The 25,251-nt window shown below is 42.8% G+C and overlaps 3 protein-coding genes across 4 annotated transcripts; 1 reads left to right on the forward strand and 2 right to left on the reverse strand.

Moving 5' to 3' along the window:
* znf488 (zinc finger protein 488) lies at positions 1–7,009 on the forward strand. 2 transcript variants are annotated; one of them, XM_006630308.3, is made up of 4 exons: positions 199–287; positions 1,625–1,847; positions 2,722–2,953; positions 3,618–7,009. In XM_006630308.3, exons 2-4 carry the CDS (start codon positions 1,632–1,634, stop codon positions 4,733–4,735), a joined length of 1,566 nt encoding a protein of 521 aa, XP_006630371.2. In that variant the 5' UTR covers positions 199–287; positions 1,625–1,631; the 3' UTR covers positions 4,736–7,009. The 2 variants fall into 2 exon arrangements, with proteins under 2 accessions (XP_015201721.2, XP_006630371.2); XM_015346235.2 differs by lacking the exon at positions 1,625–1,847 and having other exon boundaries at positions 1–287.
* Positions 7,010–10,464: 3,455 nt separating this feature from the next.
* Positions 10,465–24,978, reverse strand: irbpl (interphotoreceptor retinoid-binding protein like). The gene is made up of 5 exons (XM_006630309.3): positions 24,872–24,978; positions 15,123–19,847; positions 14,733–14,923; positions 14,104–14,246; positions 10,465–12,992 (listed from the first exon to the last, which is right to left on the reverse strand). The coding sequence occupies exons 2-5, from the start codon at positions 18,126–18,128 to the stop codon at positions 12,667–12,669; spliced, it is 3,666 nt and encodes a 1,221-aa protein (XP_006630372.2). The 5' UTR covers positions 18,129–19,847; positions 24,872–24,978; the 3' UTR covers positions 10,465–12,666.
* Positions 21,327–24,116, reverse strand: gdf2 (growth differentiation factor 2). Its single transcript, XM_006630310.3, has 2 exons — positions 23,582–24,116; positions 21,327–23,027 (listed from the first exon to the last, which is right to left on the reverse strand). Exons 1-2 carry the CDS (start codon positions 24,114–24,116, stop codon positions 22,147–22,149), a joined length of 1,416 nt encoding a protein of 471 aa, XP_006630373.3. The 3' UTR covers positions 21,327–22,146.
* Positions 24,979–25,251: the final 273 nt, after the last annotated feature.

The raw sequence follows: 25,251 nt of genomic DNA on the forward strand, positions 1-25,251 counted from the left end.
CAACCATTCAAGACTCCCTTTCTTGTCTAATTAGGCTGTAAAGGCAGAAAAGCACCAATCAAAATGCCACCTGGGGGATGCAGGGAGCGGAAGAGCTCATCTATGGGCCATCACGCATCAGCGCTCCTCTTCCACACTGAGAACAAGTGTCTGATTGAGAAACAAAGTGGCAGTTTTTATCCAGAGCTCCTCGGAAACGCTCGTTTTTACACACCACAGGACAGGACGGACCAAGCCCGTCGCACCTGCAGCTGTCTTCCTGTTCGGAGCACCTACGCGTTCAGCTGGTGAGTGCGCAAAATATACTGTACGCTGCTGGGGTGCTCAACGGGAATCATTTCCGCGTATCGTGCGTTTACGCCCGTTATAGGTTTCCCATCCTGCCGTAGTTTTACAGCGTCTCCGTGAAACAGTAATGTACACGTTTGATGTAAACAAATGACAGTACTCTTGAGTCTACACTTCATACGGGATAATACAAAACCGACACACATACGTCCAAGATGTATTTCTACATTGAAACAGAGTGGTCGGTCTCTGGCACCTGTACGTTAGTCACTTGAAATGACCGCGCCGGACCGGCTCCAGATACTTAGTCGAAAATGTTCTGAGGTCGAAGTAAGCTTTTTTAAATCAACACGTTGCTCCCCATAATAAATGTAATTAAAACAGTTGGCGTCAGCAAGAAGAAAAAAACGCTCTTTGACATCGTTCCCAAAGTCGCTGTAAACAGTTACCGCAAACCCACTTCTGACGATTTACGAGCAACGCGTTCAGTTCGGATATGTACTGTAACTATTCCCTCTAAGACCTCTTTCCCCCATTATTACAAGACATGAAACAGTTATTTAATCTCTACGGGGGTAACAACGACAAAACCGGGATGCAAGGGGCACGCACTAGGAAGCCAGATGGGCAGACAATGGGAGAAATCAAACTGAAACATTCGGAACAAAAGGCTGTTTACAGAAGTCCAGAATCTACCGAATGCTTATTGTTATTGTGACTGATAATCGTTGCAATTCGTAAGAACGTCACGTTTATGAAAACGTGCTTTTCGCAGTCGGTTGCAGCTATGCAAGTTGGTAAAATTTACAGGGCAGCAAATTTAAAACTCGCTTCTACGTTTAAACTGTACCTTCGCGCTTTAATTGTAAACACCTTTTTGTGGATTGTTAAAATTGTTTTTTTAAGAACACGCCGAGGTCTACGAATACCTAGAGTTATCAAACAATTCTATCTTTAAGCATTGCTTTAATCTTCTGTGCAAATGAAGTGAAAGACCCGAGGAGAAAGGGACCGCAATTAGAACTGGGCTCTGCATTTTTGTTTGCAACGCCACGACGATTTTCGATTGGATGTAAATTATTATAACGTACTGCACAGTTTAAAATGACACATGCCTCCACACTTTCGTTGCCGCCGCAATTTGTAATTTAAATTATACACGAGGAAAGATGAACAGGTAGTGCCCAAGGCGCCGTCTTTCTCTTCTGGAAATAGAAGCGCCCCAGGTGTCTCTGGGCACCGGCTGAAAAACGAGTCTGCTCCCAGAATGATTCCCTAAAAAAAAAAAAGAGCACTTGTCACATCACTGCCCATTTATCCCGTGTCACGTTCGCAGGTAGATCATGGAGCTGGGCTTTCTGCCCCGGTCATTCTGGGCCGGCGACGGAAAACCTCTGCACCAGCACGTCACGGACCTGTTCACCAGCGTGCACGTGACGCGAGACATCCCCGCGGGGGTCTCGTTCGGACCCAGCGTCCTGCAGAACACCTTTTACGACACCATCGCCTTCATCGCTCTCAAGGCCGCGGACAGGAGAAACAAATCTTACGTTTTCCGAGTATGTGTGTGTTTTTATTGGGGGGGGGGTACAGCGTACATACCCCATTCGTAAAAATACCGATTTAAATAATAAAGACCAAGATCATTTTAAGCTTCTCCGAGCCTCTCCCTGAAATAATAATTTAAAAAAAAATACTTTACAGAACCATTTCCACATGTGTCGTCAGGCACCCAATTGCCATAGTGCTTCCAAATACGAACTTTGCTCTCATATAGCTGAATACGACAACTTGACTTTTTTCCAATGGTCATTTCAGCTAAGCGGTACAACCAGAACGTATATTTCACCCGTTTTCATTTCAACGTGAATGTGACCCCTACTTGTTACTCTTTCGATCTGATCTGTTGGTGAAATTTAATGAAAAACACGTGCTTTTTGCCAGCAGAATAGCTCGTCGACATATTCTTTAAAATAACGAACAAATGTGTTGGAATGAAAATAAACCTCGTGTAGTTTAATGAGAAACTTCCACTAGTCGCTGGCCAACTTTCATTATGACTTCAGTGGATCTTATTTGTAATCGTTTTACTTCTACATTCTTTCTAAGGGACTTACTGTTAGTTGAAGTGCAGGCTTTAGGACAAACACAGACAATTAAACACTTAACATGATGTGCAAAAAATCTCTCCATTTACCGAATTCTTGCCCGTTAATTTCAAGCTTTTTGTCGTTGTTTTGTTTTTTTCCAAATCCAAGTGCGATTCAGATGGTTTAGATCTACAGTAATCGTCGTCAAAAGGCTGTAAAAGATAAACACAAACCTACACACACACGGCCGGGTGTGAAGCTGTTCTCCGCGAACAGAAGAAGCGTTGTCGGCTGTACAGTTTCCCTCTGACCTCCAGCCTCTTGACTGCGGCTGTGCCTACAGGTGGACGCCGAGGCAATGAAGAGCTCGACCAGCGCCCTCTCCTGGCTGAGGCTGGTGCAGGCGGCGGGAAACCGAGAAGAGCAGAACATGGAGGCTTACCTGAAAAGCAGTCAGCTGTATTTCCGGTCCACGAGGAGCATCAGGAAAGACGAGGAACTGTTGGTGTGGTACGACAAAGAGCTCTCTCACCTCCTGGGATTCAACGACATCAACCCCCAGCATTTGCAGGATGGTGAGAAACCGTGAGCTGTAGTCGTTCAAGTAGGTGCTGTAGCGGCGTCAGCACACATACGGTACAGCAGGCTGCAAAGGGATTATTCCATGTCGAAGAGAGAAGAAAAGAAACACAACGTTTCAGCTGTGGAGTCTTCTTAGGGTGACAGAAGAAGAAGGCTCCACAGCCGAAAACGTTGTGTTTCTTTTCTGCTCTTTTCTTTCTACTTGTTCCTTTGCAACTGTTAGATGTGTTGTTCTTGGGTAGAAAATGCAGGGTAACCTTCTCATTTGGAGAGTTGGATTACAGTCATAACTTCTAAGGAATTTACCCCAAAAAATTGTGATTTGCATGCTCTCTTCACTAAACAGGACAGGCTACCTATCTGCACGTTTGCAGTGACAGCAATATTGACTTTCTAGCTCAACCAGTTGGAGTTCCGTAGAGTACCTATTGAAAAATAAAAACTTCAGAGTTTCCATTCAAATGAAGAGTCCATTGGGCTATATCAGGATTGGTGTAAAAGTAACTCTTCGTAATATTGAGTTTGGAAGGCCATGGATCAAGTCTCAATTAACTAACTATTGTGAAAGACTGGAATTGGGCATGTTAAAGAGGATGCCATGCTAAGATTTTAAAGTTGTCATATGAGTGCTAACGGGGTGTTTATCTATCTGTACAGGATTTAAATGTACGAAGTGTGACCAGACTTTTAAGAATGAGCACCCCTACTTGGCGCACTGCCGTTTTCTCTGTGCACAAGGAAAAACCGACGTCTTCCAGCAAAAAAGCATGGAAACCAAGCGGCTCCAGCGAGTCACCGATTTCCACAACATCGCCAGGGACCTGGAGCACAGAAAGTCCCAGCCGAGCGAAGACGCCGCCATCCCCGCTCCGCGAAAAGGCAAGCCTGAAGACGCCGACAGCTCCCGGGCCAGAAAAGCCGTTCTGCTGGAGAAAACCAACATCGCCAACGACCGCAACATCGCTTTCCTGAGCAGAGACACGCAAGCGTTGGGCCCTGAGCTGCTGGCAGCCTCAGTTCTGAAACTCGCCGCCGCGGACAGGTACCCCGCCAAGAAAGACGCCTCAGATCGGAAGCCGAGTGCGTTTACCGAGGTCAGGAGGACGAAGGAAAGGCCAAAGCAGGAGAAGGCGAACGAGGCCGCCGCCGAAAGAGGCCTTAACCGCGTTCCACACGACCGCTTGGAAACGGACTCCATTCTGCACTCCAGCGGAAGTGCCTTCTCCTTTGTTCTGCCCAACGCCGGCGCGGAGGAGCAGAGAAGCGCCTTCTGTAAGCCGAGCAGGACCGCGAAGAACTCCTCCGCGCACCCCTCCCTCGCCGTAAGCGGTTCCACGGAGCACCTGGGGGACCTGGCCGACTCTATCGCCGCGAATAGGGTCCTGGGATATAGCCGGCTCTTGGGATCCAAAGTATTAGCCCCCGACATGGCCAACGCGCAGACCCCGGTCAGCAGGAGCGGCTCTTTCCCCTACGCGGCCGAGCACTGGCCCCGGGCGGTCGGGGGGCAGTTACGGACCGCCTCGTCCCTGACGCTCCTCCCGCCCTCCTTCACGTCCTTCGGCGTGGCCGTGCAGAACTGGTGCGCCAAGTGCAACCTGTCGTTCCGGATGACCTCGGACCTGGTGTTCCACATGCGCTCCCACCACAAGAAGGAGTTCGCGGTGGAATCGCAGGTGAAGAAACGGAGGGAGGACAAGCTGACCTGCCCGATATGCCACGAGTACTTCAGGGAGCGCCACCACCTGTCTCGACACATGACCTCCCACAATTAAGCCGGAAGAGGGACCCCACCGTTGACTTTGACAGAGAGGCCAGCTCTCGCGGACTGCTCAGCCCGCACGTGGCGGCCATGATGCGATCGCAGCGAAACGCACACTGGATAGAGCGGTCTTCTAAAAGTGTTACCGTCCTCCAGGCTGTGTTGCTTTTGAACACAAAATATCAATGGATGTGGAATATTGATATTCTGTCACCAGTCTAGATATGTGGGTATTGTATTCACAGACCGTGACATGGTATGTTTTGTAAATGGTACAATATAGACTTGCAAACAAAAAGGTTTGGACCATTGCAAAACTAAGATACAGCGTATAGTGATTTCTATATTTATTCCACTGAATGATATACATTAGAGATTAGTTTTATAAATATAGCACACCACATGACCTACAGAAACTGGAAAACAACCTGTAACAACTAGCTTAATATTTTGACTCAAGTATTTGTATGAAACCCATTCCATGCTCATTGCTGAAACGTCCCATGATTGAAAGTCTCACTTGACTATTGTAAACCATCACTTGATGATTATTGTAGAATAAAAACATAAGCTCTGAAAAATACATTGGACAATGTTGATTTAAAAAATGCAATGAAAGTAGCCGAGTACAGAGTAAATCAGTGATCTCAAGGTTGCAGTGAAACAGCTGTAAAAAGGAGATAACACGAGGTAAATAACAGAATGTCACAGTTAACTGGGAAGCCACAAAAGGAAAATTATTGACAAAGCCTGGAGAACATGTAACTTGCCTAGCTTGTGCCGTGGGAGAACAAGATTCAAAATGTGAAAGAAGAATTGTCTGAGCTTGGAATATCCACTACCTTGGAATATTGCAAAAATGGCACAGACATTCAAGAAAACCAAGAAATGGTCAAGAAGGCTTACTATTCCTCAATACTTTAAAAAGATTAATGTCTACAGGGGAGAAACTAGATGCAAACTACTGCTATAAACTGTACAAAAAAGAAAATGTTTGCAGTTTTCAACAGAATGCTCGTAAAAACCTGAGGATTTCTTCAACCAAATTCCATTATCATAAATGTTCCAAGCAGACCTCGTTTTACCCAGAAGTGAACACTGTTCCGAGAAGTTCCTTGAGCCAAGGTTTAGATGCGCTGGTGATTGCTTGATGGTATAGATCTTTCTCTTTCTCAGGAACTGCTGACTGTTGTATTGTAAGAGGGTAAACAGAGGCTGCAAATGTAGGAGTCTTGCGGTCACATGTTACTCAAATGCTACACTTCTTCTTAATGGACGTTTGTATTCCAGCAGAGTAATGATCAGCCACGTTAGGTAAAGTCTAGAAACTAATTTCTGCAATAAGGGTTGGTGAGTCACGTATTTCAGTCCAGGATTTGTACGTCACTGTGATTTTGTTGATTAACCTGACGGCTGCAATTGCAGTAAGTCAATGACGAAACACACAGCTGTGTGTGCCGACACCTGAGCACAAGTATGTCCACGATACCAGAAAGTGACTTCAACATACATTCGGTGTATATTTAAAAAAAAAAAACTCCACTGTAAAGGTAGCAAAAGATGGACACACAAAATATTACAATTAAGGTGCACGAATACCTGGATCAAAGAATGGAATCGGCTCCATCCATCACTCGTCAGAAGGCGCCTTGCTCCTGGTAAGGGCTGTGGCAGCCTGGCGCCTTCCTGGACAGTATAGGGCAAAGAAGGGAGCAGACCCTGGGGCTGGATGGCTTCTCATCTCAAGGCACAAACGTGCTGAGCTGTGCGACGCTGGTGAGCTGGGCCAACATGTATTTGGAATGTGAGAAGAAGCTGGGGCACGAGGAGAAACCCCATGTGACCACAGGAAAACATGCAAACTTCACACAGAAGGTGTACCAGTCCAGTTTGAACCCAGGATACAAAGGCCGTGGGGCAGCAGTGCTGATCACCTTGTCATGTCACCCACCGAATTAGTGTTTGCGTATTATTTTTATTTTTTTCAGAAATGGTATTTTGCTTTATTAGGAGACTACCCCAATTCATATCTTTTTCTAGCTCTTTTCTAAGTCGACGAGGAGTTTTTGGCTGTGGCATCCAAGAGCAGCATGCGGTCGAGTCGCTTGATTCTCACTAGATGGCGCTAGAGATGCATTCAACTTCACATTTCTGCAAGTTTATTAGAAAGTTGGGCAGCTCAATTGCATTCTCTGTGCCTTAACAGATTCACAAAGGAATTCGATGTCATAAAGAAAAAAAAAGTTGTAAGGATAATATAATATTGATTGAGTCAAATATAATAATTTCTTCCTTTTCATTATTTATAACTTATTTTATTAATCTAAATGGCTTCCCTTTGATTTGAACCTATATTTTAAAGAACAGCTGCTTTTATGGGAGCTCTGTATTTTCTGTCTTTGCTTTGGTTTGCCAGTTAAACTTTCTCTTTTCTACTGTTTTAATGTGTTAGGAGAAATATATATATCAGCAGTGAAATCTCTAAGTATTACAGGACGTAAAACACAGCAGATAATTTAGAATGCACAGTTATTGATAAGTAATGTAAGGTATAAAACGTATCAGCTGTCAAGCAATTATTTAAAATAATGAACCTTAAATTACATTGAAATATTTTCCTAACATTTCTTAAAGCTTAACTGATTTGTCATCAATGAAGATGAGACATTTAGGGATTTTTGAAGAAAAGTTAACTTCACTTTCCAATTTTTTTTACAATGGACTACAAATCCAGAGCTAAAACATTTAATTTCCACTTCCCTGAATAGACATTCTGCAAGGAATACCATTAAAATTATGATGGCAGATGGCATTGCAATTTTATAAAGGTTTGATTTAATTTTAGAGAGTAACGTTTCTATCATGTTGCACTTAGGAGGGGGCTGTATTCTTTAAACTTAGATATTGCTTCCCATCCTACTGTGTCACAGAAAAAAAGCTCCAAAAAGAAGCATTTAGGCCGAATTTAGTTCAAATAAATGAACATGTTCCATCTTCTTTTTTTGTTCTCTACTGGGTGGTAGTTTAGCATGGTAGTGCCTCCTCTCTGATCCTGCTGAAGGAGGGGTGAGAAGTGGGGTGATACAATCACACTCAGCTTGTCACCCCTCACGAACGCCTGGGGATGATGACACTGGTGTACTGTGCTGACCGATTGCTCAGACTGAGGCATGCTGAGCCCCTGCTCACCCACTTGAGCAGGTGTTGGAGCTGTGTTTCTGAATAGAGTATAACTTATTTAGGATTCCCATTTGCTCTTTTGCTAGAATTGTGGCAATTCTCTGTTCAATCCAAATGAAAAGTCCTTTCTAAGAAGGGAATGTCCAATAGAAACACAGCTGTTACAGTTCAGTCCTAACTGATGCACATTATTCTTTTCTAGAAGTGTATTAAAAAGTTTACTACACTAAAAATAAAACTTCTGTCAACATGTTCAGACGGGATTTTTGTTTGACTATAAAACAAATAATGTTATTTAGCCTTTTATTGGCTTAATGATTGATTTCAACATAAAAACGTGTTGATTTTGTTTGAACCAGAATCATGTTGTTGTATTTCTGGAGGATCTGTTTTCCCATGTGTCCATTCGTTATCCTGGTGTGGGTCCTGACACACTAGAGTCTATTCTGCGAGCACAGGGTGAAGAGCTGCCCTGAGAGCAGACAGCTGCCAAACAAATTAAAGGCAACTCATCTATTATACTGCCAGAACTACAAAAAGAATCACAGGGAAGGCTGTTACAATTAAGACGTTTTGAATGCATGGCTGATACAGTATCTATGGGTGACACACAGGGGCCATTCTGTACCAGCAGAATGGTACAGAATTCTGTACCACCCCTCCCTCACCTGGGAGACACACAGGGGCCATTCTGCACCGGCAGCCCCACCTGGGAGACACACAGGGGCCATACTGCACTGGCAGCCCCACCTGGGAGACACACAGGGGCCATTCTGTACCAGCAGCCTCACCTGGGAGACACAGGGGCCATTCTGCACCGGCAGCCCCAACTGGGAGACACACAGGGGCCATACTGCACTGGCAGCCCCACCTGGGAGACACACAGGGGCCATTCTGTACCAGCAGCCTCACCTGGGAGACACAGGGGCCATTCTGCACCGGCAGCCCCAACTGGGAGACACACAGGGGCCATACTGCACCGGCAGCCCCAACTGGGAGACACACAGGGGCCATTCTGCACCGGCAGCCCCAACTGGGAGACACACAGGGGCCATACTGCACCGGCAGCCCCAACTGGGAGACACACAGGGGCCATTCTGCACCGGCAGCCCCAACTGGGAGACACACAGGGGCCATTCTGTTCCAACAGCCAGACTGAATAGCGAGTTAACGGGAGGAGTGAGAATTTGCTACAGCAGTTAAATTAAGGCAGAACTTAAGGGAGGTCAAATTGTACATGCCTGGTGAGGAATTTATCCAAGACACTTGGATTAACACCTCTAATCTTCTGAAGAGTGCTGTGAGGGAATGCAATGAGGTTGTGTTGATTTTGGCTGGACTTACAGATAACATCACAGCCCTGAACATTGGAGTGCATCAAAACACTAAAGCTTTGCGATATGTTGAGGTTTCCTTTTTAAATAAAACAAAACTCCTTCTTACCTCTCCCAGTATTGTTGATCAAAGTTAACTTCATTCACGCTATATTCTCTCAAAATTCAGAAATTACAGCATAGGAATCTGAGTTTTGTGTAAAATCATTCAATTTCCAGGAAAATTATTTTTAGATAATACTTTTAACTTTAACAATAATTGTAACTCAGGAGCACCATCTAAAATCTGCTCTACAATATGAATCTCTCTCCTGAAACCCAGAGCATAGTCAATATACCATGGTCTTCTCATTAATAATAATTTGTCTACAACAAATCTATTATAAACTGATATACTCTAAAGTGATGCAAAAAAAACAGGTTTTGCTTTGTCACAATTGTACTGTGTGAGTAAGGACTGCTAGAAGGAATCAGGTGTTGATTTGCAAGTGCATATTTACAATATACATGTAAGGTACAATTCCCATTTAAGATACTAATGTCCAGCCCCACAGTCAGGCATGGATGTGTTCTTGAGACACGTTATCAATTAAAAGTGTGGCATGTAATTTGAGGGAGTTTTTGATTTAAATGATCTGTCCATAATATTGTGATGTTTCAGTCATATCTCTTCTTAGTTTTCATTTTTATTTTGCCATTTTTCTTCTTTTTACTTCCACATACTGTAGTAAACAGGAAATACTTTGACCAATGTAGTTCGAGGGGAGGTCACTGGCTGTACTACAGCCAGTATAAGACCTTCCCTTTGATTCTGACAGACCTCTCTAAGAACAGGACCTGCTGAAGGGCAATCGTAACTAAAAATAAAGACGAACTTTCAACAGCTTCGCTGTATTACTTAATAAAAGATGCAAATGACCCTTTAGAACATTTCACATGCAAATGACCCTTTAGAACAGTACTACAGTACTGTCCTCCCTTGAATGGCAGGTCTTTGAGTGGCTGTGTTTCAGTCTCACTGCACATCTGGGTTTTTAGAAACATAATGTTTTGTTGCAACATATCTGGCATTGGCATAGTCCGTGGCTTTTTCATCAGTTTGAGTCCATGTCGCTGCTATTATCCAAATGCTTTCTGCAAACTGGAAAGTATTCACGGGTGTTTGAACACATTTCACATTGAATTTGGAGTAATAATAATCACCACATGATAACATCACACAAAAGCATGAATCTTTCTAGTAATGTATATTAGGACAGCTATAGGCAGAACCTACACATTAACAATAATATAGGCAGAAAAGATAGAGATGCAGCACTGAAATGTTCTCACATATGGAAATTTGATACTTTCCAGCAAATGTACTGTAAATATTCCCTTTCACTTTTCATGTGTAGTCAATAATGTCAGTTCTATATATTAGTGTATACTTTAAAAATCGACAGAAAAAAAATTAGGTCTTGTCTTGTTAATTCTTCTAGGTAGCATTAGTCATACACATACAATGTTACAGACTGAAACACCAAAATATTTTCCTTATTGCTTGATTTAACACGTCACAGCAACCAGCAGTAAACTAAAACTTTATAATTGACTGTAACATTTTTTTCAAAGGTTGTTTGCAAAATAATAGGCTACAGTTAGTTGCTACTGCTTCCATGTTACTGTTGATTTAATATACATTGTATGTTAATCAGTGCCTGTAATATTTCACAGACCAGAGCACTACAAAAGACTTGCAGTGTGGCGAAAACGTAAGTACACCCCCTTAAGATTTTATGGTTTAACATATTTAGACATATTTTACCTGCTCCTAGTCCGTACCAACTCCTAACAGTAGGTAAAACTAAACTCAGTTGACAAATAATACAAAAAAGTTCGACTTTGTCATTATTTATTTAAAAAAATCAACCTGCATTCAATAACGTTATGTGAAAAAGTAAGTAGTTTTACCTTTTCAATTAAAAGGTTATATTCAGTTCAATTTCAATTCAATGGAATCAGCTGTACCAAAACATATGCCAGTGATGAGTTGATCATGTGGAAGTGATTCCACCAGTATATAAAATCAGAACCGTTGTCTGTCTCGTCCTATGAAGTCACATTTGTGGTAACACATCGTGATCAAAAGAAAATCTGTGACAGTCTTGCGAAAGAATTGTTACTACATATATATCTTGGAAGAGTTACAAATTAATTTCCAAACGATCTGAAGTCTTTCATTCCTCGGAAAGAAAGATGCTCCACAAATGGAGAAAACTCAAGACTGTTGGCAATATACCCAGGAATGACCATCCTACCAATTTCTCTCCAAGATCTGACCATCTAATCCTCCTGGAAGTCTCAAAGAACCCCAAGGGATCTACAGGCCTCTCTCGCTAAGGTAGATGTCAGTGTTCATGAGCCCACCACCAGGAAAAGATTGAATAAGAATGGGTTTCATGCAAGGACAGCAAGGAGAAAAATCCAGCTCTCCACTGTTCAGCTTCAGTTTGCCAAACAGCACTTGAATTAAAAACTAGACTTGTGGAACTTGATCTGGACAAATGAGTGAAACATGGACTTATTTGTCCATAATGCAAAATGTCATGCTTGGCAATAAGCAAACTCTGCCTTTCACCAGAAGAACCTCATACCATCCATCAAACATGTCGGTGGTGGGAGGGTGATGGTTTGGGTTTGCTTTGTTGTCTCGGAACCTGGACACCTTGCTATCATTGAGTCGGCTGTAACGTCAATACTTTACCAGAGTGTTCTAGAGGAAAATGTGAGACTGACAGTTAAAGCTGAACCGAAAGCGGATCATTCAACAGGCACATCTATGACAGAATGGCTTAAAAAGAAAAACAAATCAGGAATTTGGAATGTCCAAGTCAAAGTCCAGACCTACTATAAACCTCATATAGATGCTGTGGCCAGACCTAAATGGAGTCGTGCATACAAGAAAGCCCTCAAACATCACAGAGCTGAAACAGTTCTGTAAGGAAGAACGGGCCTGAATTCTTCACAGGTGACGTGAGAGACCGATCAACTCTCGCAGCAAAGGTTTAATTCAAATTATTGCTACTAAAGGGGAGTGCCACAACGTACTGAATTAAGCGCATACTTTTTCACGCAAATATATTGAATGCTGGCTGAGTTTTTTTTAAAATAAATAATGGCAAAGCACAGTCTATGTGAGTTATTTGTCAAATAAGGATAGTTTAATCTCCTATTAGGACTTGGTTTGGACTAGGCGAAGGTCAAATATGTCCAAATATGTTAAACCCTAAAATCTTGCGGGGGTGTAGTTACTTTTTCACCACATTGTCCATGCAATAGCTAGAAGACCCTCTTCCTTGACCTTCATGCAAATGCTTGGCCCTGCTCGTGTAATCTAACCCGCGGGATCGTTAAGATCCTGGAGCCTCCATGCCCTGTGTGCCCAGATTCATCTTTGACTGTGCAGGTGGCTGCTCAGCATCTGCTTGGCTGTGTCCAGAGCCATGTCAGGGGCCGACTCCACGTGGGGGGCCACTCCAACCCCTTCCCAGGAGGGCCCCTGGGAGCCGTCGGACCGCGCGGTGGGGAGGGTCAGGTAGAGGTGGGAGCCGCCCACAGGGTACGTCTCCGGCGGGTGACAGCCGCCGCGGGTCGCTTTCCCGACGACCAGCGCCCGGCCAAGCCTCTTCATGATGTGGACGAACTCCTCCGCTGCGCCGGCCGTCGCGCCGCTCGTCAGGATGACCACGCTCTTCTTGGAGCCGTATCGCTCGCCTTCGGTTAGAGGAAGAGGGAAACAACATCACTCACGCGGCGGCAGTCGGTTTAATTTAGTTATAACTGATTCCTTACAATTATATGGCACTTTTCTGGACACACTCCACTCAAAGCTCTTCACAGGTAATGGGGTCTCTCCACCACCACCAGTGTGCAGCCCCACCTGGATGATGCTCCAGTCTGCTCACACACACCAGCTCTCAGTGGGGAGGAGAGCAGAGTGATGAAGCCACTTCAGAGAGGGGGGTTATTAGGAGGCCATGACTGGTAAGGGCTAATGGGAAATTTGGCCAGAATGCTGGGGTAACACCCCTACTCTTTTCGAGAAATGCCCTGGGATTGTTAATGATCACAGAGAGTCAGGATCACTTTTACTTCTCATCTGAAGGACGGCGCCTTTTTACAGTATTCCTGTCACTATACTGGGGCATTAGGACCCACAGAGACGGCAGGGTAAGCGTCCCCTACTGGCCCCACTAACACCTCTTCCAGTTTCCCGTTTAGTGCAGAGATTTCTAATTAGAGGACATGACTGTCAGATCACTGACACAATGTTGTCATTATGGTTTGCTCAATCCAGACCACAGTGTTTAAGCTTGGATATTCCTGATTGCAGATTCCACAATTAAGACAGCTGTGTAAAGTATTAACATACTATTTAAAAATTTAAAAAGAACATAATTATGTATGAGAGAATTTGAACATCAAGTGAAAAACCAACAAAAGAGGGAATAGTATTTTTCCATTGCTAAACTCTGTGGCTGTTATGAATCTCGCTTCATTCCCAATTTTCATTGTGCCTAAACATCTGATCCATACTGAACTCACGGATCATCCACTGTATTTGGATAGGAAAGGCCTTCAACTTTTGGAAGCTCCTGTAATGTCTTCAGTGAACAAACCGCTGTTCACTTTGCTTTTTGCCATGACAAATCAACTACTTTGCATACGAAACAATAGAAAATCTTGAATCTGAGACTTTTCTTTTCTGAGGAATTAATATTTGAATCTCGTTACTGACTTCCTCTCATCATTTCTGCTTAAATGGGTAGCAGCTAAGGGTTGTTTTTCCAATCAGGAGAGAAATGAGTACAAGGGGGATTGTTACCAGTCAGCTGGGACAAGGTCCACATATCGCTTGTCAAGTTAGAAGGCCTGTCGTAGATTTTATCCAAAAGAATTGCTTGGTCTTCATCAAAGAAATAGGAACACAATCCTGCGATTGATGAGGTAGGTCCACCAGTATTATATCTGCAATGAAATTTGCAAAGTGACAGGCAGTAGGGGAGAAACCATATTGTGGCAACAGACTAGTATGTTAAGCAGTTGTGATACCTCTCCTACAAAAGGTATCCCTTTCCATATTATGCTCTCTGTACAGCATTTTCATGACTGCTTGCTTGGTTTCACTTTGCAATAAAATGGCTTTCAATGTTTTCAATATGACTGAAGGAATTTTTTACTCACTATGCTCTAAATTAATTTACTGCTAAATCTTTTGGTACCAAAACAGAAACAGCTGCTGATGATTAACGCTGATCTATACCAACATTATAAACTATGCTTAATGCTCCTCATTTTATTTATGATTTAATATTAGTGTTTGTACTGTATGTTAAGCAGTCAATATACTGAGTGAATATAATGGCATGTAACTCAAAGTATCATACCTGGTCTATATGGTTTTCTAGCAATACATGTGTATGAAAAATATAGGAGGATGAGAAAAGAACCTACCTAAGATCAATAATCAAAGCATCAGTGTGCGATATTTTTTTCCATACGTGTTCTACAAGTAATACAGACACATGAGGCATGTGCTCAAAATCTCCAAACATGTCGAACCGAAGGTACCCGATGTTATTATCAAACACATCAGTGTGGAAAGAAGACTTGATCAAGTCCTCAAACATCTCAGGAGACAGAACCTAAAGAAGAAAGAGAAGACTGTGTTTTGTTACACAATATATAATGGGTTTACCTTGTCCACTGTGCAGTAAAAACAACAGTCAAGTCCAAACCAAACAAGATAAATATCAGTGAATTAATTATTCATATAGCAAAATGTCCAAGACATGAAGGTAATTATACAATTCTGTATGACAACAAAATAATACCAGGTCCTACCTGCACAGGTGACAATCCAGGGACAGTGCCTTTGGAGTGGTCTGGTATGTAAGAGGCCTTTATGTTTTTGTCCCCAGTTAATTCTTGGAGGTCAGTTGTGAGTTTGTCCGCCAGTTCAGCCTCGGAATCAATAACGTTGTAATTTCTGCTGTGAACCAGGAGAGCCAGCTTTTCTGCAGCGCTTTCACCAGTGTGTGCAAAGGCATAATTGTCAGCAACCAGCTTCCCTGCAGCCTGGACTATTGAGGGGATTCTTGCTCTGAGATCGATGATACGAAGAGCGACACTCATTGCATCATTAGCCTGAACTGCAACATGAGGTTCGACACCAGAGACACTCCATACTTTCCCAGTCACTGCACTCAGGACAACCTGGTTGGGAATCGTGGCATATAAATGGCTTTCCCCAATTCGGTAGGTACCTATTGACAAAGAGCCTCCTACAGTTGGCTCTCCAATAACTGTGGCCCTGCCCAGGTCTTTCAGTGCCCTGGTAAAAGCTTCTGCAGCAGAGCCCGACTTATGACTTGTGAGAATGAAAATGCTTTTTTCCAACCCGTATCTTTGGCCCAACAGTGAAGGCTGGGTCATTATCTCAGTCATTGTAGCGCTGGTCCGGTCAAAGACAGTATAAAGATGACGGACAGGTTCTGCATCGAAAAAGTAAGAACATAGTATTGGGATGGCCGTCGAATAACCCCCAGTGTTGTATCTCATATCAAGGATTAAAACATCTGTGTCAACAATTTTGTTCCAGACTTGATCCAGTAGTTGAGGCCCAATAGCCCTGATTATTTCAGCATCCGCCATCAAGTCAAACCTTAGGTAACCTACATTCCCTGGCAGGACTTCAACCTTGAACAGAGCGTCTACAATATAACCAATTTCCTCAGCGGTTGGGACTTTGGAAACTTGGTCTTTCAATAGTTCAGGTTCAACCTCACTGTAGAAGACATGCAAACGATGGTCACCTGATGTCTCCTGCAGATCTGAGGTCAGCTGAGAGTCCAGGGATTCATAGTCCACCACAGATCGATAGGAGCCGTTTGACCATTTGGATTCCAGGACCCTTTTGACTTTTGTGGCAACCTCGGGAATAGCATAATGAGCTTCTAAGAGTTTCCCGGTCTCTTCAATCAGAGCATGAACCTCTGGATGAAAACTAATGATTTCTTGTGCGGTCTCCAAAGCCTCATCAGCTAAAACGATTGAATCTGGTACAACACCTCCCCCTAGCCAGCATTCTCCACTGTTATCAAAGAAGTTTATGACTGGGATCGTAATCACTATCTTTGTGTCTTCGACCTGGAATGACCGAGAATGCAGCAGTGTCCCCGATGTGATTTCTCCGATGACAGTGGCCCTGTTCATTGACTGCATCAGGTACGCAAACTCCTCTGCGGCTGTTGCTGTGTGCTGGCTTGTGAGCACATAAACCCCTCGTTTCGACCCGTAAGGTTGTCCGCGGATGTTGGGAAGCGTGTGGAATTCATTAGTGGAGTTAGTAATCCTGTTGTAAATTGTGAAAAAGTGAACCGGCGGGGTGGGATCTTGAAAATAAGTCAAAAGAATGGGCACAGCAGCTGACGGTCCCCCAGTGTTATATCGTATATCTATAATGAGGCTTGTTGTGTCTTTGATGGGATCCCAGACTTTTTGGACAATCTGCTCTCCTAATTTCACCAACATAGAAGCTTCACCAAATTCATCAAACCTGAGGTATCCAATATTTCCAGGCAAAATGCTCACTTTGAAAACGGTATCCACTATAGCCTGAAGCATTTCTGGGATGTCTGGTAGCTTGTCTGCTGCAGGAGCATCCTCTATGGTGACTGGAGGCTCTGCCATTACCTTGATCATGATACGGGGGTCCTCAGACACAGACTGTACCTCATGGTTCAGTTTAGAAGCCAAGTCTTCCTCCGATATCACAGAGGAAAAATCAATTAATGAAATGTGGTGAAGGATGGAGGGAACTCTGTCCACAAATGAATAGTACCTCTTAATTGTGTCCGAGACCGAATCGACAACTTTAGGAGTAGCACTTCTCACTGCCAGGATGGATATTGCTTTCTTGAGAGCATCCTCTGCATTCACAGTTACACACGGGAATACTCCATTTACCTCCCATGTTTGACCGGTAATGGGGTTAATGGATCTTGCAACAGGCACAGTGATATAAAATTCTGACTTTCCTATCTGAAGCTTCTCGATTTTTAGTGATCCCCCGGCGGACCTCTCACCTACGGTGATAGCTCTGTTCAAATGCTTTAAAGTGTAGGCGACATCCTCAGCAACTCCGATAGTGTGCTTGCTTATTAGAATAATTAAATCTTTATCTTTTCTATACCTCTGTCCCAGAACGGACGGCAGCGTCCAAAATTCTTTCGTAGTGTTGGAAGGCCGATCATAAACTGTGTCGATGTGAATAAGAGGCTCAGCTTCAGAAAAATAGGACACGATGTATGGGATGCCAGAGACTTGCCCTGTCGTACTGTAACGAAGGTCCAGTATTAGAGAAGAAGTGTGCATGACATTGTTCCAAACGCTGTCAACGAGAAGCTGGCCAACGGTCTCGATGATGTTCTCTCCAATAACGTGGTCAATCCTCAAGTAGCCGATATTGTTCTCCAGGACTTCGTACTTGACAGAATGCTTGATGATATTGACCAGCTGATCTGGAGGAAGCGGTGGGATGGCGTCTGGTTTCGAGGGGGACGTGTTGGGCTCATAGGAAACAATGAGCCGCGGGTCGTTGAGTGCCCCTTGCACACCAGCAGTCAACACGGCTGCCAGCTTTGTAGGATCTGATACGAGGAGAATCTCGCCGCTGCTCATTGCTCGCTCTATCGACTCTTGCATTTCAGCCATGTTCACGGGAAAGCAGTAGTTGTCCAGGAGAACTTTAGCCATGTCCCGGACCAGACCGGGCTGAAACGATGAAGGGGCTGCAGAGGCATGGTGGCTGAGTACCAGGGCTGCCAACAGAAGGACGAGTCTGGCCATTTTCGGGCAGCCTGCTGCTCTTCGGACCAGCTTCTTGCTTCAGCCCTTGTCAGCTGTGTTTCATTTCCCCGGAGGTGTCTGAGACTGCGTCTCCACAGCAAGCTTTCTGACACAGCCAGCATAAGAAGCTTTGGGTTTCAATAACCCTTTAATCGCATTATGTGGAGTGCAGCAAAGACAAAATAACAAACTAATAATGCATTCAACAAATACTGAAAAATGAACTGAGATAAGACTCACATAAATTTAACTTCAGTTATTAAACCTCTTTTATGCTGCTGCAGGAGCTGTAATAACATGCACAATGTCTTACATCACGAGAATGAAATGCCCCAGTTTACCAGCAGTGCTCAGAGAGATTTGGGAGGTCAGTTCAGGGTCCCGTGTAGCTCTGAGGTCATTGAGAAGTTAGTATGGTTTGTGCTGACCTGATCATTGTCCTTTTTAATGAGCAATTAGGTGAAAGCCACATTATTTTTAATAGAATGTACATTACAAACAATAATGCCAATAGTGCTTTAATGAAAGAGAGAACTAGCCTTGTATGAAGAATCTGAATACGGCATCAGTGGTGAATTCATGCTGTGAGTCAAGCTGCTATCCGGCAGGAAAGATTCAAATTAGAGCCGTCCTTAATGTTGAGAAATCTAGACGTATACAATATACTGTAGCTGTGAAACTCTTAAAAGATAAACACTTTAAGATTGTATTATGCAACCATGTCTTCTCTGTACTAATCTGGACAATATACTATTAGCCATTCTTAACTTTTAATACCATCTTACATAAGCCTATGTCTGGCCATTGCCTGCAGCCAATCAGAACCAAGTCTCCCATTCTAAGAATGGAACACCATTGTTCAGTGTGTCAATCATGGAAATGGTTGGCATTAAAATTTCAAAGAGGATCAGCTCTTGGAATTACCAATTTAGTTATCTAAGCTGTAAGCTGTTTGCCTACAAACCGTTCAGCACTTCTTTTATAACAAGGATGTATAAGGGTTGACTGTGGGGCACCTTTGTTTCACAAAGTAAATAACGAGGTAAGGATTTTTGTTATCTTTGTTCATCATTTTCTGGCAAATATTTGTAATGCTCTTTGGATTCCCCATGATATTCTGCTCTTTGTAATGAGCTGCATCCTTGCAATACTTGACAATGATCATAAAACAATTAGGCTTGTCTGTCAATGTGAGCTGGGAGGAACACTTGGAATTAGGAAACTCTCCTTGTTGCTGTTTCTGTTCTAGATATGAAACCATGTAAAAACAAGCGTAAACGTGTATAATTCATACTCTCCAGGTCCCCTTTTCACATAACAGCTGGTTAATAAAGAAACAATAATTGAATGAAAAAAGGCAAAGTATTTTTCATCTTGAAATGAGGTGCTGTGTTAATATGTAACTAATAAGGCTGAAATGACAAAATTGTAATTAGAATTTAAAACTTATAATATGAAATATAAAAATCCTATGTATATTTCAAAAAGGCCTTCAGAAGGATTCATTTGGCCAGCAAGTTCAGGAAAGATAAAGGCAAACCTTTCAGCAGACCTCCGGAGGGCGATCAAGACTCACTGTTTCTCTCAGTGTCCGAAACAGCAGTATCCTTCCTTCTTGTGGGGAACTTTATATACTGAAATCCTCTGTTCCACAATAATCCAGGGACAGCAGTCCCATCCTTTCAAAGGTACAACACATGGAGGCATTCTGTCCTTGGTCTTAAGAAAAATAAAACATTTTAAAATCAGAAACGGTAGTTAGATTATGAGATTATAGATTATAGATGATCTCTTCTGTTGATACTATTAAAACTATACTTTCTGTAGCGTGTTACATTATTTTAAATTTCTTTTTAAAATGTTGTAGATGTTTTGGTCCATATCTGTTGCGGTTCATGCATCTTTGTGTAAATAAAAGGTGTTCTGAGTTCTTGTTCTGAGCCTTTGAGGTTTTGACTGCTTGTATTAGTTCCCATTATAGTCTTCTCTGTTCAGAACTAGTAAGGGTTCTTCAGCCTGTCATTGTAGGACATTTCCTTGTGACATGCTGTATGTTAGTGACGGCACTGTCACGGACGTCCAAAGGGACTAACCGTGGGGAGCAGGAGAGCAGAAAAAGACCCATATGCGTAGCGGCGAGACGGGAAAAAGGCCCGGGCTCATTAGTGCAAAGAGTTCAGGAATGCCGTATAGAAACCTATGCCCTCAGGGAGCGGACGTGGGGCGCCCTGGTGCTAGGCGGGTCTCAGGACATCCGAACATCAATGCTGAGCGAGGACAGAGTGCAAGACCCGGAAATATATAGCCCAAGGAAGAGAGGGACAGGAAGGACAGCAGACCGGAAACTAGGGACAGGACAGAGAAGGAGCGCCCTCTGGCTGCAGAGGGCGTGACAGGCACTTGATTGTTCCCAAGTTTACTGCAAGAAAAAGCCTTCTGCAGAACTGACTGGATTGAAAATGAACACATTTCCATGGAATATATTAGGATTTACTTGCTGACTTTCCTGGAAGAAATCTTTTCCAGTGCAATCAGATTAAATGAGGCTCTATAAGGTTTCTAATATATTTAAAGAAAGTCTGTATTTGCGTTCATTGGACGTGTCCTTCTAAAATGTTGTAATGGTAAGTAATTTCTCATTAATTGTCAATGTAGTGAGAAATAACCTTATCACACTACTTTGCGTGAGTCTATACTCAGTGATAATCAGCTTGTTTTAGAAGGGAAGCTGGAAAGAATCTGTTTATCTTTTGTTTCCGATAAGTGCTCATTGCTTAAATAAAATCGCCTCCCAGTAGTTGCAAAGAGCTTATCTTTCAAGAGTAACATGGAAAAGGCAGAAAGTAGTTGGCTGTTTAGGAATAACAGATGACATGTCATCTGTTACCAGTCACTTGTACCACTTATCAAACAGCACATACTTAGTGATACAAATCTACTTGCCAATAACATTTCATAATCCACCAAGGCTTCAAGGCTTATGTGGAATGCTTAAAGTCATTTCTGCTGCGCACAGAAGATTTGCTATTTGATGCCTGTTAATATAAAAAATATTTTTAATATAGAATTGTAATTAGACTGAAAAGCACAACTTAGAGTGTACTGTGTAATCAGGACTGGGATATGAGAGATCATGGATTCAGCATTTAAACTACCGAGCAAAAGAGAATGAAATGAACGAGAACAGGTCGGGGTTACTTTAGTTTATACAGTGGACTTTATAGAAAACAAGTTTAGGCCACATTTTCCACGATCAGCTGAGGAACATAATAGAAAAAAGGCTTCTGTTTTTCCATTTGAACATTTTTACAGGACCACAAGGGTCTAACTACTACAGCTGCCATACTTTACACAATTCCTCCTCGTTAAAAAACTTGGGTATACCACACAAACATGCGACGCCAGACACTGAATTGACTCCTTCAGGTACACTGTGAGCTTGTGAGAGGTGGCTTTAAGAACGTTGGGGTCACCTGTTCATTGGCAAAACCTGCATTATAAGGCTCTCCTGACTGAGTAATTAACATTCGGAGGAAGTGGCTAGTTCCACACAGAGTTTATCCTTTCCCTCGTGTGGAGTGTAAATCTCCCCGACAGGTGAGCCTCATTCCACAGGTTTTTCCAACAGGTGAAAGACTTTCTTGATGCTACATCTCTCTACCTCACATACATGTTCTCACCCAGTAAGGATGAGAACGCAGTGTCACAAGAGGCCTGTCATATACTGACAAACATTCTGCATATTTCTGAATAATAATCATATTAACAGATGCCTTTATATTCTCTTTAACATGCACATAGGTCAGCTCTTCAAAACACTTTACAAAATTAACCCATAGTCTTTGAAAATGTATTAAATTGGAATATTTACACTTTTTCAGTAATGGGATATCCTTAAAAGATTCTAGAATATGCATAGGCTATACATGCATTACGTTAAATAATTGAAAAAGCGGTTGATGACATCAATGTACAAATTTACATGTTAATGCAATGTCAGTAGCTGTGTCTGCTGTCACTACCTACACCCACACTCAGCGACTTTCATTCCTTCATAGAAGTGTTTTACTGTAAATATGCCACTTTCATAATACATGAGTGTAATCGGATCCAATTTAGTTGGAACACAGCAAGCCTTTTCAGCTTTGTTGGGGTTATTAAGGTTCACAAGAGTCTGAATGATGGCGTGTTTGGAGGGCGTGACGTCATCAGTGAGAGGATAAGAGCACAATCCTTTGCACTCAAAGGCGTCATATACCTTTGGTGCTACGATCCAGGAATCCCAGCCGATTTCTTTAAAATCCACACGGAGCGAAGTCCTCCTGCAGTAGTTATCTTTTGCATGTCGTTTTCTCCGTGGCTGGTCCCTGACGGAGCTCGTGCTTTTGTTATTCTGCTCTGAGAGGACGAAACTTTCTTCTTCGTGGGCGATCATGTCCTTCAGTTCGTCCGTGTCTTTCGTCTTGTCGCTCGTTCGGTCGTCTGAGAAGACGATCAGCACTGCCGAGCTGTTGTTCTTAACACTGACGCTGATATCGATACCCCCCCCTTCAAAGGCCCCCGTGTCCCTGCGCTCGACGCGTACTCCCAGTGTGTTTGTGGTCTGCCCTGACTTCACCCAGCGCTTGATGGCGTCCGTGACTTCAAAAACCTCCCAGGTGGGGTCTTTCCCCTCGGTGCTTTTAGCGCTGAGGAAATGCAGTACTGGCTGGTCTTCGTGGTACTCCACGTCGTAGACCTTAATGGTCGCCTGCATGAAGTTGTGGTTCATAGCGCTGTGATCCAGGGAGGTGAACAGCCGCAGCTCGGCCATGGTGATCTCCTCGTGGCTTGGAATGGACAGGTTGAATCGCAGCAGGTGCTGAGTCTCACTGCTGTTTCTCTTCGAATGGGAGACATCTGAAAAGAAGAGGAGGGCTGTGTAACTGCGCTGGATGTGAGAGGGCCATGGGGGTTCATTGTGTTCATCAAGCCACACTCGATTCTTTAAAGTCCACCTTGAATGCTTTTGTATTCATTATTATGTAATGTACTGTAGATCCTGCTCTAAAGTTGAAAATTATTTCAATAAAACGATGTGATAATGCACCAGGAATACTTCAATAAAATATAAAAGACCATACATTTGCTAAAAATCAGTATAAAACATTAAAGCACCAAACGTTGTACGACCAAAAATGAATCTTGTTTCAAAGTAAAACTTCCAAAAATTCCTTTTTGATTGGTTTAACACCATAACATTCTTTCACATATTAAAAAAAAACCCAGATCAATTGCGAATATTCGCAGTCAGGTTCAGATTTATTTTAATGTGAGCTCTTCCCTAAAGCAATGACGTGGGAAAAAAGACAGCAGCCTGTAACGTGGTGACAATGTAATTGCCAACACTTCCATAATTACAACTACCTCGCTAAAATGTGCATTATCCTTTGCAGATGAGGTCATGAGCTCACCTTGTATATTGAAGCTCCGGATGACGTCCGATCGAGGTGTGGAAGATTTATCCATGGCGTACCTGTTGTACAGCTCCATCATGAAGTGAGGAGGATCTGTCCTGCTGTGTTCGTGCGGGACTCCTGATAAATTCAAGAGGCGTAGGAATTCGTCCTTCACGTTTTCTAACAAGCCGCCCAGGTTTAAGTCCTCGCTGGGGTCCTCGCTGGAGTCTTGCTTCGAAATTTGGAACTGCATTTCTGTTTCCCTCATTTTAATGACGCCGTTCAGTGGTTTGCACCTACACGGCCCAGTGAGCACCATCAAGCTGATCCAGAGTGGGAACAAGCAGTTCATTGTCGCCTCCAACTCCAAATTAGGGTTAATTATTAACTCTGTTTCGCTGTGATTAAAGTGAGAAGCGGCACACTGTGGAGCGACAATCTTCGCAGCCGAGATTCTGAACTTCAGTTGAAGTTTCCCTGTCCCAGTCCACAGTAAACAGCAGACTCTTGTCAACCAGAATAGTTGTACAGCTATTCTTATCTTAGCCATTGATGTCTTTGGCTTTGTTATCTTTCTGTGAGGCTTGTGGTTAATGAAGATTCTGTAAACATTTGACAGACACTTGTGGCTAATGAGAAGGTCACTGTATACCAATACAAAGTTGTACTGAAGTACAAGGTCACTAATGAACAATTTTCCTTTGTGATTTTCCCAACTTCAGGAAAATAGTACTTAATGTACTCTGTTAAGTCCCATGTTCTCACATGATTTGTTGGATTATTGATTTTGGTGCTTTTTACAATGTTGAATAGATATTATTCTTATCACATTACCATTGGACTGTGACATTTTGATACATTCGATGTGTTACAGTATAATATGATTTGACATTTGACATGCCTGTAGTTTGCTTTTTGTAACAGTTTTCAAGAGATTATGTAAAACACATCTGGATTTGCATTCCTGTTTATTTATTTTTTAAAATTTTACACTACAGTCCTGATTGTAATGTTTTTAGAAAAATGCTTTATAACATACAGTACAAATACATACTTTTGGTAATATTACTTGCATTTGATTGGTGTCTGTCCAAAATACTGTACTAGCAGACTGAATTTAAAGTGGGAATTAACAATGACAGTATTATTTGAATTACCTTTGCACTTACATTCTTACATTTACATCTACACTTGCTTGGATTATATATAATACCAGGTTTTCCGAACAAACAGTATTTTAGCCTGCAGTGGAGGAAGAAAATCTCAATCACACTTTACAAGATCAATCATTTTGTTCTACAGTACCTTTCAATTTCTGCTGTGTACTGCAGTCAAGAATGTCTTTGTCCAGCTCCAACTCAGGTCATTTGCAGACAGTCTAAACTAAAACACTTGGACAGCTGGAATGTTCCCTCTGACCTTAAGGGTCTTATCAAAATTGTCCCCAGTTCTTATTCACTCCTTTTCTGTCAGCCTTACTTTGCCTTCCTGTGCCAGGATTTGGCACAGTGAGGGTTTAATAGGAGGTGAGTGTGACGTTAAAGGACCTCTCCACATAGGAAGCAAGGGCAGGTACTGGAACACTGAGCTCATTGTCAAGAGCTTTTCAGTATTGTGGTTTGTCCAGGAAAAGACTGTACCTGTCAAAGGTCCTATTGGTCTGAAAACAGAAGCTTAACCTTTAA

The sequence above is a fragment of the Lepisosteus oculatus genome, chromosome 4 (genome assembly GCF_040954835.1).
Source record: "Lepisosteus oculatus isolate fLepOcu1 chromosome 4, fLepOcu1.hap2, whole genome shotgun sequence".
NCBI classification, from domain to species: Eukaryota; Metazoa; Chordata; class Actinopteri; order Semionotiformes; family Lepisosteidae; genus Lepisosteus; species Lepisosteus oculatus.

Bases quoted from the DNA above. Each gene is read 5' to 3' on its own strand.
- gdf2 (XM_006630310.3), bottom strand. From the start codon at position 24,116: ATGGCTAAGATAAGAATAGCTGTACAACTATTCTGGTTGACAAGAGTC. The intron at 23,028-23,581 runs GTGAGCTCATGA...TCTTCTTTTCAG, and splicing joins CCGGAGCTTCAATATACAAG to ATGTCTCCCATTCGAAGAGA.
- znf488 (XM_006630308.3), top strand. From the start codon at position 1,632: ATGGAGCTGGGCTTTCTGCCCCGGTCATTCTGGGCCGGCGACGGAAAA. The intron at 1,848-2,721 runs GTATGTGTGTGT...CTGTGCCTACAG, and splicing joins ACAAATCTTACGTTTTCCGA to GTGGACGCCGAGGCAATGAA. The intron at 2,954-3,617 runs GTGAGAAACCGT...CTATCTGTACAG, and splicing joins CCCCCAGCATTTGCAGGATG to GATTTAAATGTACGAAGTGT.
- irbpl (XM_006630309.3), bottom strand. From the start codon at position 18,128: ATGGCCAGACTCGTCCTTCTGTTGGCAGCCCTGGTACTCAGCCACCAT. The intron at 14,924-15,122 runs GTAGGACCTGGT...TTTCTTCTTTAG, and splicing joins CTGGATTGTCACCTGTGCAG to GTTCTGTCTCCTGAGATGTT. The intron at 14,247-14,732 runs GTAGGTTCTTTT...ATTTCATTGCAG, and splicing joins GCTTTGATTATTGATCTTAG to ATATAATACTGGTGGACCTA.